The sequence below is a fragment of the Tachypleus tridentatus genome, chromosome 13, assembly GCF_004210375.1.
Source record: "Tachypleus tridentatus isolate NWPU-2018 chromosome 13, ASM421037v1, whole genome shotgun sequence".
Taxonomy (NCBI): domain Eukaryota; kingdom Metazoa; phylum Arthropoda; class Merostomata; order Xiphosura; family Limulidae; genus Tachypleus; species Tachypleus tridentatus.
Genome location: NC_134837.1, coordinates 180738689 through 180763142, shown reverse-complemented (window position 1 = coordinate 180763142; position 24454 = coordinate 180738689). Strand labels below are relative to the sequence as shown.

General features: G+C 36.3%; 1 protein-coding gene across 1 annotated transcript in view; it reads left to right on the top strand.

Annotated features, from left to right (window-relative positions):
* The first annotated feature begins 16288 nt into the window (after window positions 1-16288).
* LOC143235992 (coiled-coil domain-containing protein 77-like) overlaps window positions 16289-24454 on the top strand; it is a 31320-nt gene continuing 23154 nt past the window's right edge. Inside the window, exons 1-2 of the mRNA XM_076474150.1 lie at window positions 16289-16411; window positions 18763-19030. Coding sequence (XP_076330265.1) covers window positions 16365-16411; window positions 18763-19030 — 315 coding nt within the window. The 5' untranslated portion in view covers window positions 16289-16364. The remainder of the gene's footprint in view (window positions 16412-18762; window positions 19031-24454) is intronic.

The following is a 24454-nucleotide window of genomic DNA, read 5'->3' as shown; positions in this document are numbered from 1 at the left end:
ACCACTTCATTAATATTTATTAATATTTATTCAATACTGATTTAATTATTATGATCTCTCCTCAGGTTTGGTTTTGAATTTCGCGCAAAGCTACTCGAGGGCTATCTGCGCTAGCCGTCCCTAATTTAGCAGTGCAAGACTAGAAGGAAGGTAGCTAGTCACCACCACTACCAACTCTTGGGCTACTCTTTTATCAACGAATAGTGGAATTGACCGTCACATTATAACGTCCCCATAGCTGAAAGAGCGAACGTGTTTGATGTGACGGGAGTTCTAACCCGCGATCCTCAGATTATGAGTCGAGTGCCTTAACCACTCAGCCATGCCAAGACTTCCTTGATTCGGATATTCACGCAAAGTTACACGAGAACTTTCTTCGCTGTAGGTCCGTAATTTTGAAGTCAGTGACTAGATGGAAGACAGCTAGTCAGAAACACTCATGGCAAAGTCTTGGGTTAGTTTTGATTCACTGAATAATGGAATTGACTGTCACTCTTATAGCGAGCCCAAAACACTAGAGTACAAAGTGACATTTTCCGGAAACAGAACGCGAAACATTAATCCTTGATCTCATAATCGACACACTAAACAATAAGCCACTTTCCTTAAGTAATAAAAAAAAAAGTGTGTGTGGTTTCTCACAGCAATGCGGCATCGAGCTACCCTTTGTGTCCACCGTGGAGAATCGAACTCCTGATTTTAGGGTTGTAAGTTCGAAGACTTACCACTGTTTGTCCCGCTGGAGGACTGAGGAAAAACGAAGTTTACTTGTTTCAAGCAAACGTATCTTGCTAATTACAATGTTTGTTGTTTTAAAAACACTATAATCAAAACCCTTATAAAAGAGAGCAAATTATTTCTAATTTCTAAAACATCTGACTTTTCAGCATTTAAAATTTAAAACAAAATAACATATTCTTGCCTTCTGTAACCAAATTAAGCCAAGTCCCTATAAAACGTTTGGGAGCAAAAACATGATTATTTGAAAATAGTGGTACAGTGATATATCTAGGGACTTATACCGCTAACTACCTGTGGTGGACAGAGCACATACAGCCCCTTGTGCTTGATACAAACAACAAAATAATTCTAACACAAGCAAAAATGTTTCTTTACGTTCTCTTTGGAGATATTTACCAAAACATTAGCTCAAGTTATACGTTTGTTTTCACTTTCGCGCAAAGCTACTCGAGGGCTATCTGTGCTAGCCATCCCTAATTTAGCAGTGTAAGACTAGATAGAAGACAGCTAGTCAACATCACCCACCGCCAACTCTTGGGCTACTATTTTACCAACGAATAGTGGGATTAACCGTCACATTATAACACCCCCACAGTTGACAGGGCGAGCATGTTTGGTGCGACCGGAATTCGAACCAGCGACCCTCGGATTACGAGTCGAACGTCTTAACACGCTTGGACATGTCGGGCTCTCAAGTTATACAACAACAACTTTAGACTGTTTTATTCAATTACAAAAAAAAACAAAAAAAAACTCTAATTCACTAAATAATGAACACTGATGACCTTGTAAAAATAATTCATTCCCTTATCACTATAATAGTAATATTGAAACAGAAGATTTAGCAGTTCTAGAATACATAAATAGTTTAATATAAGTAAAAACTAAGACTCGAGCCGAATTTTAAATGTATATGAAACGGGAGAGTAAGATATTATTTGCCAAAAAAAAAGTTAAGTGTTTCTCTACTTGTCTTCAATGAAGTGAAGTGCAAAAGTTTGAAGCCTCAATTCTGCCCCGAAAAAATTACTAACAGTGATACCTTTATGACTGGTACGGGGCGTAGCTTAGTTGTCAGTTTATTGATACCTTGTCAGTTTATACGACACTTGAATTTGAGGGATCACATTTCCGATCGTTGCGTCGCATAAAAAGGTATCCGCACTTTGAGGTTGTTGGTGTGCTATAAGATTGATAGTCATATTGTACTTTATTGTACAATAAAGAATAGCCCATAATAAGTTAGTAGATGCTGTTGACTTCCCTTTGATTAACAGTTCAAAATAACGACTGTTATATGGAAATGATGTTTGTGTAAGTTGAACCAATCTTAGCTGAAGGAAGTATTATGGATAATGAAATTGTCATCTTAGAAGAGTTTTCATGCACTAGAGTGGAAATGCAGTACAGTAACATGGGGGAAACACGATTGTCAAGAAACTATCAGATATCATATATCAGAACACCCCTCACTTCATTCATTTATTGTCCAGAGTTTAACATTTATACACAAATGAAACTGATTTCACATTTATATTTAAGCTATTTGCGGATTAACCCGTAACTGGCTTTAAGAGAAATTTTGTAATGCCCTCCGTATGATACCTGGCATGGCCAGGTGGATTAAGGCGTTCGACTCGTAATCCGAGAGTCGCTAGTTTGAACCTTCGTAACACCAAACATCCTCGCCCTTTCAGCCTGGGGGCGTTATAATGTTACGGTCAATCCCATTATTCGTTGGTGAAAGAGTAGCCCAAGAACTGCCGGTGGGTGGTGATGAATAGCTGCCTTCCCTCTAGTCTTACACTGCTAAATTAGGGACGGCTAGCACAGATAGCCCTCGTGTAGCTTCGTGTGAAATTTCAAAACAAGCCTTTCGTATATTTGAAATTCAGATTGTTAAATCCTATTATTGAAGGAATTGGTCCACTGAGACATAGTCTGCCGTTTGATGCATTATACCCACACATCAATTCGTCATTACATTTCATCAGTCATTAATAGCAGCGTGTTTTTATTTTTTCTAATGGTCGAGCTTTTTTTCTTTTTTAACCATCATTGCTGGTAGATTTTTCGGAGCAGCTGGTCAAAGAGACAGTCTTTAATAGCGTTTCTAGATAGTCATGTTCTATCAATCCCATTTGAAGGTCAGAGAGACGTTTGATCTTACTCGTCTATTTATTTAAATGGTCCCAGCTTCACACTTCATACAATCAGCAATGAATTGTCTTACAACACTTTGAGGAGGGAACCTCAAGTGACCAGTTAATTGGGACGCAGTTAGTGAGCACGCTTGTAAGAAGTAACGTCGTCCATCTTAACCCACAGAATATACTGAGTCGCGTTTTTATAAAGTCACAACCAAAGCTTTAACTTTCTGGGAATTAACAAATTTGCCCCCCAGTGGCTCAGCGGTATGTCTGCAAACTTACAACACTAAAAACCGGGTTTCGATACCCGTGGTGAGCAGAGTACAGATAGCCCATTGTGTAGCTTTGTGCTTAATTCAAAACAACAACAACAACAATTAACAAATTGCAGAATAAAATTTAAGAATTATTACATGCTTTAGATAGTGTTAAATAGTCAAACAAATTATAATTTACTTCCATTATGTGTGGTCTCCCTCCTCTTTTCACATTACTCATTACTAACAATTAGTCATATGAGTCTATTGCAATAACCAGTTAATTACTGCTCAACGGAAGGATCTCAATGTGACAATGACAAAAGGTTATGTAGCTTTCTGAAAAATGTGGGTCTATCGCAATAACCCATTAACTATTTCTCAATTGAAGGATCCCGTTGTGACAGTGATAACTGATCACGCGGCGTTCTGAATGTGTGGGCCTATTGAAATAACCTATTAATCATTGCTTAACTGAAGAAACTCATTTTGACAATGACGCTTGATCATGTGGCCTTCTGAAGGTGTGGGTCTAACGCAATAACCCATTAAAAACTCCTCAGTTGAAGGATTCCGTCATGCCAGAGGTTGGGACAATTCTTGGTGAGATGGTAATTAGTAAAGTGTCCACTGGCACTGTCTGAATGGACGAAAATGGTGGCTGTAACAATGGTCATACTCTATAATGGTGTCCCACATAGGCATTTAAGAAATTATTGGAATACACTCATTGTGTGTGGTTCCTTACGAAAATATTAAAAATATATTTTTTTCCCATTTGTTATACGGTTTTACCGAACCTGTACTTACTTTATGATCATTCTTTGTATCACTCCTTGAGAAAGCCTCTTAACAACGAAGTTTGAGAACAGATTTAAAGTTAATTATATTCAATATTACAAATTTATTTAGATGAATTCAGAAACGATGAGCTGTAGACTCATTTCGGCTACTAAACTGATTTTTCAAATCTTTAACTAGTTACATAAGATAGTATTTTTTTTTTGCTAATCTTTAATCATTACTAGAGTTGACGTTATGAAGTAGGTAGGTTTAAAAGCCACATAAATGGCTATGTATGTTCATAACTTCCTTAATTTTCAACTAGGAGGAGAAACATATTCGTCTGCATCCACTACCAACTCATGGGCTACTATTGCCTGACCAAACAGAAATCTGACTTTCACACTTATAGCCCACCCACGCGCACAAAATGTATAGTGCATTTTTAGGCAATGGGACGCGAACCTTGAAATTTTGGGTTCGTAAATTGAACAAGCTAACAGTTAGGTCATACCCAGCATGGAGAGAGTGTAAATTCAGTAAGCATCTAGGCCCTGCATGGCCAGGTGGGCTAAGGCGTTCGACTCGTAATCTGGAAATCGCGGGTTCGTATCCCCATCGCACCAAACATGCTCGCCCTTTCAGCCGTGGGGGCATTATAATATTACGGTCAATCACCTCCCTGAGAGCTGCCCTCCCTCTAGTCTTACATTGCTAAATTATGGACGGCTACGCAGATAGGCCTCGTATACCTTTGCGCGAAATTCAAAAAACAAACAAAAACAAACAGTAAACCACTACATGGTTGTTTAAACTGTTGATTAATAACTATATAATATTTGTATTATATTTTAAACTAAAAATACCTGTAAATTATTTCCCATTTAGAAGGACTTCCGTTGAAACAAAATATGTAAATATATCTCTCATGATTGACTATATTTTGTTGTCGAAAAATTTAACACTATTTCAATAACTAACTTGAAGAGCATCAAATATAAACCCATTTGTTTGAACAAACATTTCGCCAACACTTCCTTTGTATGTTTTAATAAATATCTCTCTCAAAACGAATCTAGACATGAGTTTCGTACAAGATACATTTAATTATTATTATGTAAAAATAATAAATCTAGCAATTTATGATGACTGTAATATACGCTATGATCATGACGACCACATTTCTCTTATGGTAATAAGCATGTTATTAGTATTAATTAAATATTTTAGCGCTGCTTTAAATATATACTATTCCCTAAATAGGCTATAAAATATGCAGCTCTCCTTGTTATAGCCAATAATATGTTAACTATTGCTCATAAAGCTTGGATTACGTGCAACAGCGCTTCTGTCGCACTCGTTTGGCTGTGCTTTGCGTCCTGGGGTTTAGCAGTTTTGTTAGATAACTATGACAACACTGATTATATAAGACATGTAAAACGTATCGTATTTGTTGAAACAGGTATAATGCTATTTAAACTTTTATCTGAGTAAATTATATTTATTTCTTTTAAGCTGTAGAATAGGCCGTCTACTCTGTGTCTACTCTTAAGGGGAAACCTCAAATTTTACGGTAATATTTTCTTAAACTTAGAGGTGGGAGAACTTGAGGCACAGTTACGACAGAAAGTGTTCGTACCCCTGCGTCCCGAGTGGTTTTTCGCTCATAACTTAAAAAATATCACGAGTAGGCTAATAGAAGTATAATATATTATACGTATTATATTAACACACACCTACATAAATTTTTATATAAATTGAACGACAATTAAACTGTTTATAAACAAATAACCAAACATAGGAGGGGCAGAAAGTGTTCGTGCGTCTACTTTAATGGTCAGTTGTGTAGCCTTTCAGGTGAATTACTTGGTGCAATTTCTCCTCATAGCCCTCCACGACCGTTTGATAGTACTTGACTTGTATTTTCTTCCATTCTTCTTTATAGAAGGCCTCCAAGTCTTACAAGTTTTTCGGATGACGCTGATGAACCCTGGTCTTCAACTCATGCCAAAAGTTTTTAATTGGGTTGAGATCGGGTGACTGCGATGGCTACTCCAAAACGTTTGTATGGTTCCTTTGCAATCAGGATTGCACATATTTTGATGTGTGCTTTGGGTTATTGTCGTGCTGGAAGATCATACAACGCCCAAGCCGCAAGTTTCGAGCGTCATTTTGATATAAGTGTCTAATATATTAACGTACTCTTCTTTTTTTCATGATTCCGTTGACGCGATGAAAGTTTCCTACACCAAAAGAGCTGAAAAAACCCCATAAACACGGAGGGACGGTGTTTTTTGGAATATTTCGTTCGCCCTGCTTACGGAAAATATAGCGAACATCATTGTGGTCGAAAAGCTGGATTTTAGTCTCGTCTGACCAAAGAATACTCTTCCAATAGGTAAAGGGTTTATCTACATGCTTTCTTGCATACCTCAATCGTGCTTCTAAATGAACAGGCTTCAAATATGGAGTTCTACGAGAACGGCATGCTTTGAACCCAGAAGAGCGTAACATGTTCGTAACTGTAGAGGTGCTTACTTCAACCCCAGTTTCCCTTACCAGTTTCTGTATGTCATTATGTGTTAAACGAGGGTTCCTACTAACTTCTCTGAGAATCTTCCTCTTGGTTCTCTCTGAAATTTTGGTGGGGCGTCCGGAACGAGGGAGGTCAGCAGTTGATCCTGTAAGCTTAAACTGGGCAATTATCCTTTGAACAGTAGATTTCGGCACATTAAGTTGTGTAGCAATACCGGAAAGAGGCACACGAAATTTGTATTTTACAATAATTCGGTTTTTTAATCACTGGACAGTTGTTTCCTGTTCGCCATGATGACCAAGCAGATAATGACGGAGACGGCGCTAAGTTGCCGGAAGTACAATTTTTGCTGGCTAAATCCCAATAATTATGAACCCAGTGTCTAGTTCAGGAATGGTATAATGTAGTTTATTCAACAAACTAAACAAAATTTTTACGGAAATATCAGTTTTTTCACGCGTTCTGAACTGTACGAACACTTTCTGCTCCTCCTAGTTTTGGTTATTTGTTTATAAACAGTTTATTTGTCGTTTAATTTACATAAAAAATATGTAGAAGCATGTTAGTATAATATTTGTAATATATTATACTTCTATTAGTCTACTCGTGATACTTTTTAAGTTATGAGCAAAAAACCACTCGGCACGCAGGGGTACGAACACTTTCTGTCGTAACTGTATACGCATATATTATTCATCCTATGAAAAACAACTTTAAGACTATCAGTTGAATGATGGTTGTTAAATAAATCACTAAAACCACTTTTTTAAGATTGATTGGTTTTTACTGTCTTAAAATATTACGCGACATATAACTTCTATTTTGTACAACGTTAATAGTTTCCATTGTCATAAGCTCTAAACACGTTTGGATAAAAATAGCTACAGTTATGAATAGTAAGTTCACAGAAGTAATTTACAGCAGAGCTGTACATAGTTTTTACTGTTAATTTCCCCGAAAGGGCACCTGGAAGGGGTCACCTATTTTAACCTCTCGTATCACTAGACAGTAAGTAGTATGTTGTCTATCAGTCAGTCAGTAGACACTAAAATGATGTCACGCGAGGGATCCTTAACGTTGCAATTTGTACTGTCAGTGAAACTTGCGAATGCCATGATTCACGAGAAGAATTATGCCACAACACAGTACGACATATTAACTTCAAAATTAAGAAATAAAAATATTTGTTTGTGTGTTTTCTTACAGCAAAGCCACATCGGGCTATCTGCTAAGCCCACCGAGGGGAATCGAACCCCTGAATTTAGCGCTGTAAATCCAAAGACATACCGCTGCACTAGCGGGGGGCAAAAATATTTGTTACTCTTAATTTTGATTTTATTTACTTTTGAAACATAACACTTTGGAGGGCACTGCGGACGTACACCGAGTTTTATGTTGTAATTTTGTTTTACTGCATATTCCGATACTCAGAAAACCTCTTATTTCTCTTTATAGTCCGGCATGGTTAAGGCACACGACTTGTAATCCGAGGATGGCGGGTTCGAATCACCATCACACCAAATATGCTCGCCCTTTCTGCCGTGGGGATGTTATAACGTTACGGTTAATTCCACTATTCATTGGTAAAAGAATAGTCCAAGAGTTGGCAGTGGGTGGTGATGACTAGCCGTCTTTCCTCTTGTCTTACACTGCTAAATTAGGGACGGCTAGCGCAGATAACCCTTGTGTAGCTTTGCGTGAAATTCAAAACAAACAACCAAATTAACTTTATATACCTATTGTTCTTAAAACCTGCTCTGCCATATAACAAGATTCGTTTTAAGAACTGTCTCTGGTGCTAAGAAAAACCTATAAATTCGTACAACTTTCAGCTAACAAAGCCAAATATTAAATATTCAACAATTTTTGGAATATTGTCAGGTGGAACTGCTCAGTAATCAGAGGCAGACAATAATGTTTCCAAGCACGTAAAACAACTGAAGACGTGAGCGATAATTAAACAAGTAAAATTAATAATTTTTCAATAAATGAAATTTAAGGGGAAAAAACAGCGCGTAAACAATTTACATCAAATTAAAAAACAACAACAATGGGTTGTTTTGTAAAGCCAACAAGCTGTAATGTAATGTACTGTAATGGTAATTTGTTAAATAAATATATCTCTTGATACGTTGAAAACTAGGAAAAAAAATGTTATTTAACGTAGAAAGACCAGAAATGTTTCACTAGATTAGCTCAGTACATGTTTCTATATCCATGTTTATCTCATTAATTACCACGTAAAATGTCGATTATTTGCGACTGTATCTCAGTTTATCATTTATGTTTGTTTTTGAAATTCACACAAAGCTACTCGAGGGATATCTGTGCTAGCCGTCCCTAATTTACTAGTGTAAGACTAAAGGGAAGGCACTTAGTCATCACCACCCACCGCCGCCTCTTGGGCTACTCTTTTACCAACGAATAGTGGGATTGACCGTACATTATAACGCTCCCACGGCTGAAAGGGCGAGCATGTTTGGGGCGAGGGGGATGCGAACCCGCGACCCTCAGGTTACGACTCGCATGCTTTAACACGCTTGGCCATGCCGGGCCTATCGTTTATGTTTCACATAAATAATAAGCCACTACTATCTCGTTGTTCATCCAAAAATGTAAATAACTTTTGTATTGAGAAATTCCCGCGAGAAATTACGATGCGTGTTCTTGAAACACTCGATAATTTAATCCAATATTCATGTCGTAGTTATTATATTAAACGTATGACCAAAAGAGGAAAAAAAAATCTCATTTCAGGAAACAATAATAAAACTTTGGTTTACCCATAGGAGCTTAATTAACAACCCATTTGAACATTAGCCCAGAGAGTACTTACTGTACAGGTTGAGTTTCCAAATACAACAACCGTTTCCAAGCGTAGGGACTTTCTAGTTCTACGTTTAATCTCACTATTCATTTGGTAAAGAGTAGCCCAAGAGCTGGCGATGGTTTGTGCTAACTAATTGCCTTATCATTTGTCTCTCACTTCAAAATTACGGACAACTAGTATAAATAACCTTCGAGTAGCTTTGCGAGAATATACATAAACAAATAGTTTAATTTTTTTTTTCTTTGAGATCTGATATGGCCAGGTGGTTAAGACGTCAGGGTCGCGGGCTCGAATCCCTCTCGCATCAAAGATGATCTCCCTTTCAGCCGTGGGGGCATTATATTGTAACGGTCAATCCGACTATTCGTTGATAAAAGAGTAGTCCTAAAGTTGGCGGTGGCTGGTGAAGACTAGCTGCCTGACACTACTACATTAAGGGCGGTTATCATAGATAGCCCTCGTATCACTTTACGCTCAATTAGAAAACAAATAAAACTTTTTGTAGTATTCAAAACTCTTGTAATTTTCTACTTTATATAAACATGTAGATTCATGTAATGGGCTTTGTGTCAACTATACCGTGAGGTATGTATGATCAGTACAGCTAGTGGTACCTCCCACAGATACTGAATACATTTACGTGTTTTACTTTATGTTTTTATGCATCCAACTTTCAAGTGCGATAATTATTAGCTGATGGAATAATTCATACTATTATTATGAATTTTAAAAAATATAACTCAATTAAGCGAAAACGTTATAAAACCTTATAACATGACTTGTTAAAGTCTTACTTCTATTCTTAAGTTATAAAACCTTATAACATTACAACTTGTTAAAGTATTATTTCTATCCTTAAGTTATAAAACCTTATAGCATTACAACTTATTGAAGGTTTACTTCTATCCTTAAGTTATAAAACCTTATAACATAACTTGAAACCTTCGGTATAACTTTAAACCCCTTACCACAAAGAATAATAATAAGATATTTCGTCCCCCAGTGTCTCAGTGGTAAGATTTATAAGGTTAAGAGCCGGGTTTCGGTACCTGTGGGGAGGAAAGCACAGATAGTTCATTGTGTAGCTTTGTGCTTAACAACAAACAGACAAACATAAAATGTTTATAATGACAAACATTATATAACCAATTAAATTGTCATTTATATGACATACAATAAACATGTTTATGTGTTTGTAAACGTAACAGCTAATTTTACTTATGTTCAGTATTGTCTTTATTCGGAGAATAATTTTTTAAGATGGTTACAGAATTCAAAATTTGAAACTAACAAACTCATCGGCCAATAGTGACTCAGTGCCAAGGACCTGTTGTTCCATTTTTCGTGGCATGGTTCAGTAAAGTTTGTTTGTTTGGAATTAAGCACAAAGCTACACAATGGGTTATCTGTCCTCTGCCCACCACGGGTATCGAAACCCGGTTTCTAGCCTTGTAAGTTCACAGACACACCACTGGGGGGCGGTACAGTAAAGAATAAAAATAAACTAAATCGCCATTTACAATTTTTGGTTGTGGTTGCGTTATAAGAGTTACAGTCAAATCCCACTATTCGGACAAGCAAAAGTACTTCAAAGAGTTGAAGGCGGATTCTGTTGACTAAATCCTGTCCCTCTGGTGTATCAGTTACAACTTAGACACACCTAGCGCAGATAGTTTTAAGCAATTTTTTGCGAGTATCCGGAACCAAAATCCTCGAACGTTTGACGGTCGGTTTTTAATTTAAATAACCAGTGGGTTAAATTACTTCACTCGGAGTTACAGCCCACTCGGTGCCAGTGACTGTGATAAAACATAAAGCAACATCTCTGTTTGATGAGTAGATTGCAATGACCACTGTTTTAAGTCACTAAAGTGCTCAAAATAACTGTAAAAATGTGTAGAAATAGAATATTTAAAGTGAAGGGCACGAGACTGAATAAGATGTTCTTTATTCGATACATTTTTAGAGATGTTGTGAGATGTTCACTAGTAATTCTTGCATCATTTTGGAGTTGATAATTTATACTCGAATAAGATTCACGGGTTGAAGAAATTAGGAGCAATGGAACATTTCATTTATCGGTCTTTCCTAACGCCCGCACCTTTAGATTGGACAGTAGAAGTGAATACTGTGTGGTACAGAGTTGAGCACAGAGTTGATTTTACTTTAAGTTTTTTCCTATATTACGAATTGGTGAAAATATTACAGTAAAGAATTATTTTATTAGAACATATTAAACTTAATTTTATTGGGTATTAATAGACTTAATCAGTGAAAAGATAATAATAGCGTGATACATAACCTAAGGTTATTGTGTTAAATTTCGCACAAAGCCACACGAAGCGAAGGCCATCTGCGCTAGCTGTCCGTAATTTAACAGTATAAGACTAGAAGGAAGGCAGCTAGTCGTCATCACCCATCCTAACTCTTGGGCTACTTTTTTACCAACAGATAGTGGGATTGATCGTAACTATACAACGCCCTTGCAGCTTAAAGAGCAAACATGTTTGATATGACGGGGTTTCGAATCCACGACCCCCAGTTTACGAGTCGAGCGCCCTAACCTTGGTCATGCTCGGTCTTGTACGAAGAAAGACCGGATTTCAGTAGCATAGATTTAAAAGATATTTTTTTATTTCAGAACAATTGCGTTTGCAATATATATATATATTTTTTAATTTCGCGCAAAACTACACGAGGACTATCCGTGCTAGCCGTTCTTCATTTAGCAGTGTAAGACTAGAGGGAAGGCAGCTAGTCATTACCACCCATCGCCAACTCTTTGGCTAAATTTTTACTAACGAATAGTGGGATTGATCGTCGCATTATAACGATCCCACGGCTTAAAGGGCGAACATGTTTGGAGTAACTGGGATTCGAACCCACGAAGACTGGAGAGAAAGCAGCTAGTTATCACCACCCATCGCCAACTCTTGGGCTACTCAATTACCGACGAATAGTAGGATTGACCATAACATTATAATGCCCCCCACGGCTGAAAGGGTGAGCATGTTTTATGTAATGGGGATTCGAACCCGTGACCCTCAGATTATGAGTCAAGTGTCTTAGCCACCTAGCCATGCCGGGCCCCTGTAATAAGTGTTACAGAATCGAAATTTTTCTCCACTTTATCAACAAAAGACATTCCTTGTCAAATATTAATGGTCCAGTGAAGGTTGTCCAAGAAGAAGAATATGAAAGGTGATTATTTTATTGATTTTATTGATTATGCTCCTGACACATTGTTCCAAAAATTTCAAGAAAAATAATATGTCTAATTCTTTTAAAATAGATTTTAACTCGAAAGCAGCTTAGAATTCATATTTTCTGAAATTTATTTAGTTTAATTCATAAGTTTCCCCAGCTGGTACAGCGGTAAATCTACTGATGTACAATACTGAAATCGGGGGTTCGATTCCCTTTGGTGAAGTCAGCAGAAAGCCTGATGTGGCTTTTCTATATATGAAAACACACACACAAGGTAGATTTTTCTTTTCTCTCATTGCAGAATAATAGTTGTGTCAATGATCTCATAAATGGGTGTTTCATAATGATCTAATATTTGCCCATAATATGTTATGGGATCAAATAGGACCAAACGTTTTGTTGGAAACCTCTGTCAACCTCTTCGACGGATACATCGGAAATCATATGTTTACTCAATACGATGGACTAGCATCCATAACGTATCGTCATTGCATTGAAGACATACCAAGGTTTGCATCCATGTCAAAATGAGATTTAGAAACATGTCTATACAATTTATCTTCTTTCTACCTTTAATTAGAATTTACATGGGAAATATAAGACACAAAATTGACTTTTCTTTACTTTAACATATGCACACAAGACGTTAGTACACATTACATAAAGAAAATGGGTTACACACATACTTTTAAAACCTTCACATTTGTACAGAAATAAATAAATTAATACAATACTCTTTATTTCTCTGACTACGAAAACTACGTAGTGAAAATAATGATTATAAATAAAAGAGAAGAGACATGAAATAATTCATTTCTAAAAATTGCTATTCCGATCATCTTACCCGAGATATAGCCACCAAGGTTACTCATATACCCAAGATCAAACATTCAACCCTATTAAGAAAGACCACATTGACTGAATTCCATGCTCAGTGGCACAGCGGTATATCTGCGGACTCCTATTACTAGAGGCCCGACATAGCCAGGTGGTTAAGGCACTAGACTCGTAATCCGAAGGTTGCGGGTTCGAATCCCCGTCACACCAAACATGCTCCCCATTTCAGCCATGGGGGCGTTATATTGTGACTGTCAATCCCACTATTCGTTGGTAAAAGAGCGGCCCAAGATTTGTTGGTAGGTGGTGATGACTAGCTGCCCTTTCCTTTAGTCTTACACAGCTAACTTAGGAACGGCTAGCGCAGATAGCCCTCATGTAGCTTTGTGCGAAATTCAAAACAAACAAACCTGCTGCTAGAAATCGGGCAGAACACTGTGCTTCATTCTAAACAATCAATTAATCAAATTCCACTTGTGCTGACATACCATCAACAAGATCATAGATTAATATCGAAACAGTTACACAATATTTATTGAAGACCTAACCTATAAATCTGTTTTCTAGAATCAACTAGTTATTGCTTACGGACGTAAAACAAACTTGAAAGAAATTCTTGTACACACAATATTAAAAACAACATGATACTCCAGATACGTAAAAAGAACAACTGTCTATTCAAGGGGAAAAAACGAAAATATTTTATGTGTAGTACAGGATGCACCATTTATCGTATAATTTGTAAAACGTGCAGTAGTTTATACAATGGACAAAAAAGGCCAACTGTTTCTGTGATTGAACACATGATAATTAAATCATTTTATACTGCAGGACCAAGGTAACCTACTGTATAGGCAAACATTTCACATACGACTAAGCATTTTTTTATTGTGGTACTTATTGTTCAGACAAGAGCAGCACAAAACTTGACACTGGATGCTGTTGACTGAACATTTTACTTCTAATTCATTGATTCAAAAACCCCTCTACAGCTTTGTGTGAAATTCTGAAAAGCAAACTGAAGATATTTGCTGATAATAAATTTAAGAGGATGAATGCTGAAGACTAACTCTGTACTGAACAAAGCAGAGACATTGTAATGGTTGACTCAGATACCCCAGCGCTCTCTAAATATCTGTATTGAAATATTTAATGGAAAAATATTCTGAAACATAGAAAAAAAAAGGTTTAATGGGAAGGTTTTTACCTCAAGGCTCTTTGGGGGAAATAAATATTTTTCTTCTGAACTCAATGTCACTGAACTATAGTTGTGGATCTGATGAACTTGATATTTTTAACGAATCATTTTAGATATTTATATCAGAGAGTGTGTGTGTTTTGTGTTTTTCTTATAACAAAGCCACATAGGCTATCTGCTGAGCCCACCGAGGGGAATCGAACCGCTGATTTTAGCATTGTAAATCCGTAGACATACCGCTGTACTAGCGGGGGGCGATATATCACACAGATATATTGTCGCAAAACTATATTTTTAATGTATGTATATATATATATATTAACTAAAAGATCTGTAATGTTTGTTTTTGAATTTCGCGCAGAGCTACATAAGGGCTATCTGCGCTAGCCGTCCCTAATTAATAGTGTAAGACTAGAGGAAAGGCAGCTAGTCATCACCACCCACCGCCAACTCTTGGGATACTCTTTTACCAACGAATAGTGGAATTGATCGTGACATTATAACACACAAACGGCTGAAAGGGCGAGCATGTTTGGTAGGAGGAGGATTCGAACGTGCGACCCCCGGATTATAAGTCGAGCGCCTTAACCACCTGGCCATGCCTGTAATGTTAAGAACAGGCAGGTTTATAAAAGTAATCCTAGAATATTTCCAATGTTCGTGAATATTATAGTGATCGAGATACTTTACAAAGTGTTTGGAAACAAGACTACTTTGATAATGAATTTTTGATGGAGAAAACGATGTCTGATAATGACGATGAAGACAGTTGAAATAATTCAAAACATTTTATTTGCATCTTTCGAACGTTTCCAAATATACCAACTTCAGCAAAATTGGAAATTAATGTTATAGATATATTTATTAACTAATGCTGTTGTATCATTAACAACTGGTATGCTTAGTTATTGAATAAAGTGGTAAATGAAAGAAGAAATGAAACGTGTTATTGTGGAATATAATGCGAAACGGAAGAGTGTTAATTGTGTAAATTTAAAATAATTTTACATTTAAGAAGAGTTGTAAGTCAATAAGAGTAGAGAAATCTTGAGCTATGAGTAAACTTTCTTTAATTTTGAGTTCAATGGTTAAAGATCATATCGTAACGACAGAAAAAAACGATTATGAAATATTGTGATTTGTGGTTTCAATTCGTGAACAAATGGATGAGCAGCTGGGTTTAGGTAATGGACAGTCAATTTTATTTGATAAGACTACGTTAGAAATTTGAGGGTCAGTGGAATATTGAGTCTATTTATTTGTCCAATTGGTATAAGTCCAGTCATTCAGTAGAGTATGCGGATCAGTGTTAGTTAACGTATACATGGGTTGTTCGATAGAATAGTCATGAAGTTGTACAAGTAAGTCTATTTGTACTTTAATCGTACTGGAATGAGCGAGTAAATCTGTTGAATATGAAAGTGAAAACGTTATTTGTCAATTTAGAGCTACAAATACACAGATGACTAATTTGTTATAATTATATGCGATACAGTTAAAGATATTTTCACCAAATAACTTAAAATAACTAGCCCAATTAAAGAAAAACAACACTAGAATTTCTTACTTAATTCGTTTTTGGATTACTTGTTTGGAAAATTCAAATAAACGGGTCAATTAATATAATATAATTAACAAAATACTCCGTGAATGTTTATATTTAGAAACACATTTCGTTTCTATTTGATCAAAACAGATGTCTTTAAGTAGCTCTACGGAAGAAAATTTTTGTAATCAACGTAAAACTGACAGGCACGATAAAATAATATGTACTTTGTATTTTACATGGACGTAGATGGCGCTTTAAACAGCGCAATGTTTAAAAATGGCAGTTTCTCGGTCTGCTGGAATGAACAAAAATCCTAACTATAGGTAGATATTCTTTTGTTTGTAAGTTAAAACTGTTATTTCAGTTAAACATAATTTATAACAGTTTATAATATCTCAATAGAAAATATTCTTAATGGAGGTTGACATTAGTGTTGGTATTATTATACTTCATAAGTTTTTAATTTAAAGTATAAACTGAGTAATTTTTCTGTATTATATATATTTATAATATACTATAGTAATAATCAGTAATACTAGTAATAGTGCTAGTAATCTGTCTTTAAAAATTTTTTTATTCAATAATTACTGTCAGTAACATTTGTAATATCAGTATTAGTAAGTTATAACTGAAATAACACTCCTATAACCCAATTTACTAACAATATAGATCTTAGATGGTTCTCCTACAGGCTGGCTCTCTGACCATTTTGTAAATAAAACCGCCCCAGTTAGTTCAATGAATGTCCCTCCCCTCTTTAGTATAATTCCAATAAATTATTAAATCAGTGTTCTTAGTAATAGCAGCCATGATCTCATTGTACAATTTCACATTTACCTTTTTCACTGTGGACAAATGGTTTATAACAGTTGCCAGTTTAAACCTTTTATTCTCATAATCCCTGATTAAAAAGATTCAACCTCCTGACTACCATTTGTATGTCATCAATCCTAATATGGCATAGTTCATCTCTAATAACACAGATCCACCAAAATTCCTTTCATAAAAAGCCTGCTATTATTAAAAAGTTTATAATCCAGAGTTTCAAAGTAATTCCTTGTGTCATTATTTTTCATATCCAATTAAATTTAATCATTTTTCATATATCATAGCCTTCTATGTCAACAAGAGCCTGGAATTTTGATATTTTGTTCCTAATACCCCTAACATTAGAACAGTAATAAGTTTATTCTTAATCTTATTATATTTATCTTTAAATATGATAGAGTTTAGAAATGTTTATATAATCTGTGAATCTTATTATTCCAAATTACTTGTTGCCTTGCTCTAAATTAGTATATTCTCAAGTTTCCTCTTGCATATGAACATCTATTCTAAAGCTACTTTAATGAATATACTTGGAGCATCCCTAAACATCCTGTTAACTAACCTGCTTAAGTGGAACTAACCTCTAACACATAGTTCACTCTAAACTTGTGAACTGTTCACAGGTTTAACCAGCTCACCTGTTGTACAGGTTATGTACCTTATGTTTTTTTATTTAAGCGTTTGATATTGCTAAGTATTTCATTTTTGCATCTAGCTTGAAGGGGTGTGAATTTCCGAATAGGTCATACGTCTGTTTTAAACTTCAAACTTCTTTATAACATTAGTAATAAACAGCTTTTCTGATGAACAGTCAATTTTTAACATTATTTACTTCTACATTCTTTTGTTTCAGTAATTATACTGCAGTGTTCTAGACAGCTGGTGTATCTGCATAAAATACGTGTAATTTTTTGAGAGAAATATACTATTTTATTATTATAAATGTGTCAGTTATAGATGTACTATAACTAATGAGCTACAGTTTGATTGCACACTGTGAAAATAGTTATTTACCCACATGGATGCTTAAAAAAAAGCCACAATTAGAAGTGTAATAACACATCAAACTGTTGTTAGATTGTGACTTGGAATGTACTGATAGCAATGAATTAGTTGTAGATTTTATAATTGATAGGAATCACCAATAGTATCCTCAACTATTAATGTTTTTGATAGTTTACAAACTTGGTTATTTTCAACATTTGTTTGAGCTATTGGTAACTTTGTTTTAAACTGCTTCTGTAGTCTCTCTTCACCTGAAAGCTTAAAAGCTTTGTTAACTCTCTTTGATAACCTAAAGATGATCTAAGAAAGTCAAAATGTTGTTCTGTACTGTATTTTTAATTAAAGTTTTAATACCCATACCAGCTGTCTAGAAAATACATTTACTTCAGGTGGGTTTGTCATCATCATGGCTATTTGTTTTGTTGTGAACTCACACTTGAAAAGTTGGAACCAAGAGAACTATTGTTGGCTTTTTTTCATCTGACTGAATTACCTGGTATTACAATGTTCCTATGAAGTGTGGTAATTGATTTTTCTTTGTAAATGGACATAACCAGAAAATAATTTTAAGTATAGGTTTTCTTCTTTGTGTGTTTTTCTACCAGAGATTATACTTCAGGTCATTCTAAAGTATGTAATTATATTATATTAAACTGTTTTGTTTTTATAAATATGCTTTGTTTATGTACATGCATTTATATAATATAATGTTGTACTTACTGCTTGTTTATTGCCTTTTCATTTGACAATTGTAACATTTATTTTGTTCTAAGTTGTTCATGTGGCTGTGCATCATGACCTTTATATGTGTATATGGATGTCTTTACAATATTTATTTCAGAGGTAAGCCTCCAAAATCAGTGCGGTACACCAAGGCAAAAGAAACTCAAACCTATCCTGATGAATTACCGTTTTCAGGACCTTCTATAAGTGACAAGACTAGGTATGGAGATAATTTTGTTTTACCAACAGTAGAAGAGAGGCTTGCACAGTTGCATCCTTCTAAAGAGCTTTTAGATTTTTACAGAAAAAAAATTTCAGAGTATGATGACGAAGCAGATGAAATGATTAAAAGAATCAACTGTTTTTTGGAAACATGTGAAAAACAGGTAAAATGTGTTTTTAATATTTCAACTTGGTATATGTTGATTTGGTTATTTAAAGTTAACTGTTTTTACCTTTACTGCAGTGCAGTTGGTGTTTCATGTGACTGTCAATAAAAAAAAAAAAGACATTCCTGTTGTTTTTTTTATTAAATTTTTGTTTAAGTTGTACATTAGCACACAGTGTTACAAGTATTTCTTTTTATTACAAAACTGTAAAGTCTTATTGTGTTGTCAATTAATCATAATATATATATGGTATTAACGATAAATTAGAAATAACTATTTGGTTAAAAGCAAGGTTTTAGGATTATAAGGTACTTCATATTACCATTGGTTAAAGGTTGGTTCACTTCAAAGAGAAGATCTTATTCTGATGTACCTGTTATAGTTTTATTAAAGGCTATATTTAGAAACATTTACCATTTTTCTCTAAAACAAGTCACTTTGGTCTTGCACAACTACCATTAACATTTTCACACATGCCACAGGCCTTAAATGAAGCTCCTACTCCTATGTTACTAATGTAGATGGTACCAACCTGTGATGTAATCATCACCAGACTATACTCCTCCACTGATAGAAGGATAACATCTTCCACTTGTAGTAATCCTCATGAGCACTAGTAGCTGAAAAAAGACTCCTCCTTTTCTCAGCACTGCTTTGTTCAGAAATTGTTTGTATGAATTAATGACATTTTTTTGCATTATTCATAATGTAATCTTCCTTTCATTAATTTTCATGATAATGAGAAAAAAATATATAAAAGTTTAAACATTTCGGTTGGAACTTTGACTTGATAAAGCATCTTCAATTTTATTTTTTTTAAATAAAATTTTTAGTTTTGGGACAATTCCCATTACTTGTGATTTTTTGGTAGTACCATTTCTTCTTCTTTTAACCTATAATACAGGTTTCATGGCCAGGTTGCACTTCGCTCCTAATCCGAGGGTCGTGGGTTTGAATCCCCTTCACACCAAACATGCTTGTCCTTTCAGCCGTGGGGGCATTATAACGTGACATTCAATCCCACTATTCATTGGTAAAAGAGTAGCCCAAGAGTTGGTGGTGGGTGGTAATGATTAGCTGCCTTTCCTCTAGTCTTATACTGCTAAATTAGGGAAAGCTAGTGCAGATAGACCTTGTATAGGTTTGTGCAAAATTCAGAAACAAACAATCATTAAATACTCTATAGTGTCATCATTAGCCAATAATTGTTTTCATAGATATGGATTATGGCACTCCTACCAGGAGTTATCCAATATTGTAATGTCAACTGGGGTACTGGTGGTTTGTGATGTATCTAGTATTTTCACCAGGTGGTTGGTTTTGTTTTGATCTCAGATCGATGATTCTTGAACTTACAACTAAATTTGTCCTATCTTTCAATAAGTTTCACTAATGTTGTGTCCATGTCTGCTTTTGCTTCAAGCTCTTTCTTCCCAACAAGAATCAGGTAATCCCATCTTTAGCTTCCACTGCTTGAATTGCATGGGTATGTAAGTGGTTTTCTCTTTCTCCTGTTGTTTTTAACTCGATCTTGGGCTACTTTTTCTTTTTGTTTTGCAACAGCCTCCATCAGTTAATTCTCTTGTTTCAGCTGAGGAATTCCCTGTTTTTTTTCTTATTTGTTTCTCTTTCCATCTACATGTCTCTGTCTCTTACTCAACTTTGCTGCTTGTTTACAGTTCACCTTTTTATTGAGGCTTTACATTCTGATTCTGTTAGCTTTACTTGATAAAATTATACATCATTATTTCCCACCTTGACCTCAATTTTTTCTTCTCTTGTGTCCAATTTAACTTTTATTCTTTGTTTCTGCAATGTACTTTATTGGGTTGCCTTACTTTCTGATGTTCAACTCTTGGGGTCTTCTATGTTGCACCCTTTCTTTGGGCTGATGCATCTCATTAGCAATCACCTTTACCAACTTTATTGGCTTTTTATGTACCAGAGTCCTCACCAGATTTCTAAAACTCTACAGTCTGGTAAACTCCCCCCTTTTTTCTTCTGTTTCTAATCCTTTTGTTACTATCCAGTGTTGCTTTGCACAAAATTCAAAAACAAACAAATAAACAAAAATAAACTATCCGGTGTTTTACTTCCCCATCCTTGGAGCTGACTATTGTCTGAGGCAACATATAGCTGGAGCCATACATTGTCTGTTGTCTAATTGGAGCTTAACTCTCCCACATTATACATCTGTGAACTCCCTTTGTTGCAGACTACTGGGTAACTCAAGTATTGGGTTAGTTGGCTGGTTCACTTGGGCTAGGGCTAGGGTCAACCAAGTACCAGTGTTGGATGTTCTCAACAGGTGTTGTGGACATTGTATCTGATGCTGGTGTATGGGTATAGTGCTCACGAAACACTGGCATTGCTGCAGTGTCCTTGTTTGGCATTGTAATGCATCCCCTTGTAGGGATCCATGGTGATGTGGGGTCAGTGGGCACTGAAATATTCATTTTTTTATTATGGATCCTCTAATTAAAATCTTAAATAAAATAGTGAAAACACAGTCCATAGGTAAATGACCATGCCTTGAAGATTCTGAGCAGCACTCTTTAACATCTCCGACACCTGTTGTACCTCATTTTCTTATACTACACTCTCTTTCAGACAAACCTTTAGGGAAAATGTTTTCCTTTTTCATTCAGGTACTAGAGGGACATGCTGGCTCTCCTTAGTTTCTAAAGAAGCTTCATTCTGGTGATGTATTGGTGGAAACATCCACATCTCAACACAGTGAACTCCCCTTGCATTCATAGGTGACTGGGGATATTCCTATTGAGATTACACCTCATGCTACTTTGAATTCATCACAAGGAGTTATTGCTGAGAGGGATTTGAAGAACATTCCTGAATCAGAGATTTTTGCTAGTTTCTCCACCTAAGGAGTTTCTGCAGTGAGGCGTATCTCCACTCGCAAAGATGGAATTACAATGCTGACCAATGTCCTCATTCTAACATTTGCATCACCACATCCACATGCCACCATCAAAGCAGGTTATCTTAATTGCAGGGTACAGCCATACATACCAAACCCTCTCAGATGTTTTCAGTGTCAGCAGTTCAGTCACTCAAAGATGCCATGTCATGATTCCTTAACATGTGCTTGTTGCAGTGGCAAGGACCATGATGCCTGTGAGTATGAAATGGACCTTCATTGCATCAATTGCAATGGCTCTCACCCATCCTACTTTCATTCTTGTGCTAAATGCTTGAAAGAAAAAGAGGTGCAGCATTTGAAAATGATTCAAAACATTACTTTTTTGAGGCTTGAAAGTTGCTGTCCATCACTTTATCTTGGATGTATGCTGCTGCACTTCATTCCACTACTACAGTGGGAGTGCAGATGGATCTCTCTGTGCCTCCAAAAGAATCATTTTCAAACAAAATTAAAAGTCTTTTGACCTCCACAGTTAAGAAAGTTGATGAGTCAACTTCAACACCCATCTTTGTCCCTAACATACATTCCAGCAAATCCCAAGATTTGCTTCCTTTGGTTCCTGATATAAGTATTTCCTTGGGTACATCTTCTTCTCCCGCCCTAAGATGCAAAATGATCACTCGTTCATGTCCTCCATCGCTGGAATCCTCTTCCAACAGCAAAGACTTGCCCAATCAACCCAGGGCAGGATCCATGGAGGCAGATAGACCTCCTTAGAATAAAGACAGTAAAGAAAAAAAGATGTGGTCATAAACAGAATGGTTTTCCACCCAATTCACCTACACACAAATAAAAATAGCCACCTTGATACAATGGAACTGTTGGGGTTTACATTCTAATCTGGATGACATCAAAACACTGATTGTTTCCTATCATCCTGTATGTCTTTCCTTACAGGAAACATTTCTGAAACCTGCTGATACAGTGACCTTTCTGCAGTTTTCTTTACACAGTAATGACAGGCTGTGTGATGGACAAATGCATGGACAGGTAGCATTGTTGGTTGATCAGCATGTGCCCACCTTGTCTTTGCCACTCAGTGCACCCTTGGAGGCCATAGTTATCCATGTTTCTTTGGGTCATATCATCACTCTTTGTTCTCTCTGCCTGGAGAAATGTATGATCAATCAGACCTTGATGCTCTCATTGAACAGTTGCAATCTCCCTTTTTAATCCTGGGAGACTTTAATGGACATCATCTCCTCTAGGGAAGTGCTGATATTGATGGGAGGAGTTACTCCGTAAAGCGTATGCTCTCTGATCACAACCTTTCTCTTTTCAATACTGGTTCCTCTACTTATTTTCATGCACCTAGTCAGTCCTTTACTGCTATTGATCTCTCAATTTGCTCCCCTTCACTATTTTTTCCATTTTTCATGGAAGGTTGACAATAATCCATGAGGCAGTGATAATTTTCTCATAATTTTGAGAGAGATTGGTTGTAGTCAATGCCACCCGACCCATGTGCCCTGGTGGAGGCTGAATCAAGCAAACTGTCTCTCTTTCACTGCTCTTGCAGAACTTGATCCTGCCATAATCTGCAAACCATCAATAGACAACCGTGTGGCAGAAGTAACCAACTGTATTATACAGGCAGCTGCTCAATGTATTCCTAAAACCTCAACATGTTTTCCATGATACCCTCATCCATGGTGGAATCCTGCTTGCCACAAGGCATGAAAGGCTCAAAAATGGACCTGGGATACATTTCATAAGTATTTACATTCTTGCACTGCATCACTCTCTATCAGGCCCGTGCACATGCTCAGTGGGTAAGACATCAAAGCCAGAAGGAATCTTGGATTAAGTTCACAACCAGCATATATTCTACCACCAGTTCCAAAGTCATATGGGACAAGGTTCAAAAGGTCAGTGGGCAATATAATTCTGTCCCTCTCTAGATCTTGCTCTCTGATGGCCAGGAAATAGCTGATACCCAGAGCATTGCTGATACTCTGATTGAAAGCTTTTGTTGGGTATTTAGCACTTCTGCTTCTTCCTTCATCTTCTTAGCCATCAAGACTTGGGCACAGTGATCACTTTTTCCTTTTGAGCTGGTTGTTTCTATGGCAAAAATTGTCCTTTTACACTGGTGGAACTCAAACTGGCCCTTCATTGGTCAGGCAGTATGTCGGTCAGCCCTGATGATGTACACTATGAAATGCTGTGTTATCTATCTCTTGCTTCTCTTGCTATTCTTCTGATTGTTTTTAACTGGATTTGGCAGGAGAATGTTTTTCCTGATGCCTGATGCCAGGCTATTGTCCTACTTTTCTCTGAGCCTGGAAAGGATCCCAAGATTTCTTCAAACTATTGTCCAATTGCTTTGACAAGCTGTCTCTGTAAGACCTTAGAGAGGATGGTTAATGCTTGTCTTGTTTGGTTCCTCAAATGAAACAACCTCCTCTCAGCCACTCAGTGTGGGTTCCAATGACAGCGCTCCACCATGGACCACCTGATTTGACTTGAAATATCAATCA